We start from the raw sequence: 6,000 nt of genomic DNA, 5'->3' as shown, positions 1-6,000 counted from the left end.
CAGCCCAAAATCATATATTATATAGTTTCAAATATATGTCTATAGAAGGAGAATACTGAATGTTCCCAACACAAAAAATGGTACAGGCTGGAGAAGATGGATATGCTAATTCCCACGACCTGATCAGCATACATTACATGTATTGCAACTTTACTATGTGCCCCGTAATATGTACAATTATTACACGACAATTAAAAAACATTTTAAATCAAAAATAAAATAATGTTTACTGTTTCCTTTTAAAGTTTTACCTTGCATTCCAGCTCAAATAATGCTTACTATTATTAATATTATATTTTATTTATTTACTTATTTTTTGAGACAGATTCTCACTCTGTCACCCTGGCTAGAGTATGGTGGCACGATCTCAGCTCTCTGCAACCTCTGCCTCCCTGGCTCAAGCAACTCTTGTGCCTCAGCCTCCTCAGTAGCTGGGATTACAGACATGTGCCATCATGCCCGGCTAATTTTTTTGTGTTTTTGGTAGAGACGGGCTCTCACCATGTTGCCCAGGCTGGTCTTGAACTCCTGGCCTCAAGTGATCCACCTATTTCAGCCTCCCAAAGTGCTGGCATCACAGGAGTGGGCCACCATGCCCAGCCCAATGCTTACTATTTTAAAAACAAAATACAATAGAAAAGGCCGAAAATAAAATAGAAAGGCACTACCCTTGGTTCAATGTAAAATATAATTCTGATATCACAGGAAACAGGCAAACACACACTGGAAGGAGACCACATGGCTGTTTTTTAACATTTTAATTTAAACGTGTCAGCATTTGTCCAAATGAGATGATACAGGCTAGAATGCATGGCAGAATCCCAGACTGGACTCACTCCATAAGCCAACTCATCACTGCCTGTGAACATGAATTCTGGTCCTCAGAGAAGCTGACATTTTTTCCCTGAACATTCCTGTGGTCTCCCTCTGAAAGCCGATGCCCATCCAACCCTGACTCACCTGAGACTGTAGCCATATGGCTATTATAAATGAAGCCCTGAAATATCCTATGAACATCGCCCTCTGAGACTGAAGATTATTAACCAACCACGAGGAAAGAGAAACAGTCCCTCCACCACATCTTGCACACAAAAAATGCCACCACTAATGCCGCAAATTCAGGCAGGTTCCTCTATCCAAAGGCTACACTGCTCCAGGTGACCTAAAAAGTGGCCACTCCTCTCCACGTAAACACATCCAGCTGGCACAGGCTAGAATCGAGTTCTCCCACAACCTTCCTATCCCATCTCTAATTTACTCTCTGCTTTTCCCTGGGATGTGCATGATAAATAAACCTTCCAAACATTTCAAAAATCGCACTTTCCTCTCTTTATTACAACGATGCCCATTTTTAACGACACTCTCAGTGGCCCCCGACAGCCACCTGTTGGGATACGCAGCAGACTGTGCCCACTCAATGAAGATACTTCTGACAATGAGGCTTTCTCGTGGAATAAAGTGTCCCGTCTCAGAAAACTCAGAATTCTCTGGAAAGAGCTGAGCGGAAATGACTTTGAGGAGCGCAGCGATTCACTAAGTTATTAAGAACTGAGGTAGTGAGGGTAGAGATCAAGCCAAGAGCAGTCAAAGGTGGACCGACTGCACCCTGACTTTTGTCATCAGGCAGAGAGCATCTCTAGATCCTGTTATCCTGAGCAAGTTGTTGCTCTAAATTGTTTGGGGACAAGCCCTTGATTTTCTCAACCAGCAAGTGAATCGGTTTAGATCCCCTAAGCCACCTACATCCCCCAAGCCACCTACAATCTTTCTTCCCTAAGTCCACAAGTAGAATTTCTGTCAACGCTCTAGGAAGTCCTGTTAGGATTTAAAGCAGAGAGACCACAGCCGGGGTGTTTCTCAGATACGCTTCGCCAAGTCCAAACGAGAGTCAAAGTCACCATGTCTGAATGTTTCCTTAGCCCTACAGAAACGGATCTCCTTGGCAAAGCCTCAGAGGTGCTAAATACATATATTAGTGTTTTTAGCTTAGTAATGGGAGGAAATTTGCAGTGAGGTTTAATTCTAAATAGGGTAGGTCTCATAGCACCTGCACAACACAGCTCCAGCGTACTTCAGAGGTCTTTCGGGCAACAGCAGAGACCACCATCAAGGGTCTACTAGAATTTTATTACTGCTCGCTTTTGCCAACAGGTTCCAGGGTAGAACTGACCTCTGAAGAAAGCCCAGAAGACATTGGTGGAGGGGTTGGGGTGACGGGCATTAAGGTAGATTTCTATACTCTACGTTTTTTGTGTGAGGCACTCAAATGGATTAAGCATAAATAGAGGCACAAGGTTCAACAGCGTTTTCCTTTGAAAGGACCAGAGGAGATCTCCACGCAACAGGACCACCCACAGGACATTGTCTAACTACACACAACGCCCACCAGCTGCCAGATTACTGCAGGAACCGGTCCAGCTTCTCCTGGATGCGGGCAAACGCGTCCTTCCCCATGTAGTCAATACGGCCTTCCTCCCACTTCCTCCTCTCTTCCTCTGGGCTCAATTCCTTCACCTTCTCTTCGATGGAGATCTGGGAAACAGAGACGGCCAGGTCGACCTAGGGAAGACAATCAGTGGGAGATGGTTTTTGCAGCTGTCCGTTATCGAGGGAAAGACTGCTAAAACCCATCCACTGTGGGTTCTGCAGAAAGATGCATCTCAGTTCTCTAAAAGAGACTGCGAATCACTAGCACTTTGTTTTTAATGAGACAGGGTCTCACTCTGTCGTCCAGGCTAGCGTGCAGTGGTGCAGTCATAGCTCACTGCAGCCTCGACCTCCTGGGCTCAAGAGATCCTCCCACCTCTGCCTCCTCAGTAGCTGGGACTACAGTGCACATCACCATGCTCAGCTAATTTTTGTATTTTTTGCACAGATGGGGTCTCATTACATTGCGCAGGGTGGTCTTGAATTCCCGGGCTCATGCAATCCTCTTGCCTTGGCTTCCCTATGAGCTGGGATTGCAGGCGTGAGCCTGCACACCCAGCAGCACTTTTCTTTTGAGCTAAATACACACTAGCTTTAGTATAATATGCTTAGAAGATAATTTTTTTGCTTAAGTTTTCTTGAAATTTTATAAAATGTAATTGTATGTGTTCTTTTTTCTGAATTGTTTTCATTTCTAGCCACTAAACCATTTTAAACACACACACACACTATTTAGTACTCTCACCCACCAAAACTTCTGTTTTGTATGACAATGAATAACCAAATCACGTTAAATGAAAAAAAAAAAACTCACCTCATGTAAGTAAAGCCTATAATAATTTGGACTGCTTGGCAAAGGAATTTAAATAATAATTCTGATAGCTTTTTCAATGCAGAGCTTCTCCCTTCTTAAGGGACATAGAAAAAACAGATGAGGCCAGGCGTGGTGGCTCAAGCCTGTAATCCCAGCACTTTGGGAGGCCGAGACGGGCGGATCACGAGGTCAGGAGATCGAGACCATCCTGGCTAATACGGTGAAACCCCGTCTCTACTAAAAATACAAAAAAAAAAAAACTAGCCGGGTGAGGTGGCGGGCGCCTGTAGTCCCAGCTACTCCGGAGGCTGAGGCAGGAGAATGGTGTAAACCCGGGAGGCGGAGCTTGCAGTGAGCTGAGATCTGGCCACTGCACTCCAGCCTGGGAGACAGAGCCAGACTCCGTCTCAAAAAAAAAAGAAAAAATAGATGAATATGCAAGCATGTAACAACACACACACACACACACACACACACACACACACACTTTTGTTTGGCTTTCAGATGAGTCAACAAAAAGAATAAATACGTTTGCTTTAGACACTTCTTACCAAGAACTAGAAAAAGACTTTTAAAAATTTAAAGATGGCAACAATAATAGACACACACATCTATCTATCTATCATGTCTCATCTACCAACCATTTATTATGTATCATCTGTCTCATCTATCTACCTATGTTCTATCTATCCACTCATCCATCCATCCATCTGTCCATCCATTCTATTTATCAATAAATCATGTCATCTATCACTCCATCGTCTATCTACCTATTTATCTATCTGTGATCTCTATCTACCTATGTACTTTCTATCACTTTATCTATCCATCTATTCATCCATCCATCTATCCATTCTATCATCTATCACTCTATGATTTATCTGTTTATCTAAAATCTCTCTCTCTCTCTCTTTCTATCTATCACTCTATCATTCATTTATCTATCATCTCTAGCTATCTACTACCTATCATTTATCTCTTCTATATCTATGTATCTATTATCTAGATGTGAGGATGAATGGATATATAGATGAGATAGATGACAAATAGAAAACACACAGATAGCTGGGTGTGGTGGTTCACGTCTGTAATCCCAGCACTTTGGGAGGCCGAGGCGGGTGGATCAATTGAGGTCAGGAGTTCAAGACCAACCTGGCCAACATGGTGAAACCCCATCTCTACCAAAAATACAAAAATTAGCCAGGCTTGATTATGGGCGACTGTAGTCCCAGCTACTTGGGAGGCTGAGTCAGGAGAATCACTTGAACCCGGGAGGTGAAGGTTGCAGTAAGCTGAGATCGCACCACTGCACTCCAGAATGGGCGACAGAGTGAGACTCCATCAAAAAAAAGAAAAAGAAAAAAAAAAGGAACCGATAAGAGGTAGATAGATAGATACATGAATGTATAGAGATAGATATATAGAAAGATATATTTGAGTTTTTACGCCATGACCATATACTACTTTCTTTTCTAATTACTTGCCACAGTGTTTTTAAAAGGTTTTTACATATAAGATTCTGCCTTCTACACTCATTCCCATATATTATATTTTATTTAAACAAAGCCATCCTATTGATTAAGGTGATAGCAAGAGTTAACAAATAAATTAAAAAGTCCACTTCAGGATACTGCAGCATTTCTCCCCTCTAAGGCACTTGCATTTAGATCTATTCAGTTCCTGAGAATGAAATGTTTCTGGAATTAACAGGACCTACAGCACTCAACCCCATACTAGTTTTCAAGACAAAACAACACAGTGACTGTGACATTTTTGCTAACAAGAGATGAGTATCCAAGAAAACAGCAAGCTGCTCCAATGTGACGAATTAGGGTATTATACAAGATACTAAATAAAGGTCCCCTAGAGGACAGTGTGGACACACAGGAGAAGAAGGTCAAAGTGCCCCAGTTTAGCAAATCAGTGACCGAAATTTTCCTCATCTTTGTGAGCCAAGCACTAACTAGGGCTTTCCCTAGACCACTCTCCTTTTTAATACCCCTCCTTCCAATTCTGTGAGGTGGGCAACCCAGTCTCCGCCTCATGAACACTGAAGCAAAGTAGTGAACTCAGGCTGGGTACGGTGGCTCATGCTGTAATCCCAGCACTTCGAGAGACCAAAAAAGGAGGATCACTTGAGGCCAGGTGTTTGAGACCAGCCTGGATAACATAGTGAAACCCCAACTCTACAAAAAATACAAATAAAAAATGAGCTGGTTGCAGTGGCCCATGCCTATAGTCCCATTTCCTTGGAAGGCTGAGGCAGGAGGATTGTTTAGCTATGATTATGCCACTGCACTCCAGCCTGGGCTACAGAGCAAGACCCTGTCTCTAAATAATGATAATAATAATTTATAAAAAGAAAAAGTAATTAACTCACCCAGGATCCCAAACCTATCACATGTCTGAGCTGTCCAATGTAGGTCTACCAATCTTACACTGATGCCCTGTCACCCACTAATAACTACAGATTCAATTCATAGAGCCTCAAATGATGACCACAAGGGTGGAACATGCTGAAGGAATACATTCATATGTTTATAAGAAATCTTGACCTCAACCAATAGCTCTAGAAATTAAGTGTGAAATGCTGCATTTGAACATTAACCAAGTAAGAATGAGGAAAAAAACTTTCACATTTTCTCCAAGGATGACTGTCCAGGGAAGGCATTTAGCCAACAAAAACATTTATGATACAGTAGGTCACATTCTAAAGTATGCGTTCAGTACCAACTTTCAGTCTAGACCTAAACCTAGCT

General features: G+C 42.5%; 1 protein-coding gene across 1 annotated transcript in view; it reads right to left on the bottom strand.

Annotated features, from left to right (window-relative positions):
* Window positions 1–739: 739 nt before the first annotated feature.
* The window catches only part of GYG2 (glycogenin 2), a 54,434-nt gene continuing 49,173 nt past the window's right edge, over window positions 740–6,000 (bottom strand). Inside the window, 1 exon segment of the mRNA XM_033206393.1 lies at window positions 740–2,559. Coding sequence (XP_033062284.1) covers window positions 2,398–2,559 — 162 coding nt within the window. The 3' untranslated portion in view covers window positions 740–2,397.

Source organism: Trachypithecus francoisi, unplaced genomic scaffold, assembly GCF_009764315.1.
Source record: "Trachypithecus francoisi isolate TF-2019V2 unplaced genomic scaffold, Tfra_2.0 Contig00236, whole genome shotgun sequence".
Taxonomy (NCBI): domain Eukaryota; kingdom Metazoa; phylum Chordata; class Mammalia; order Primates; family Cercopithecidae; genus Trachypithecus; species Trachypithecus francoisi.
Note: the sequence above shows the minus strand (reverse complement) of the source record. Positions and strands in the feature narration are given on the sequence as shown.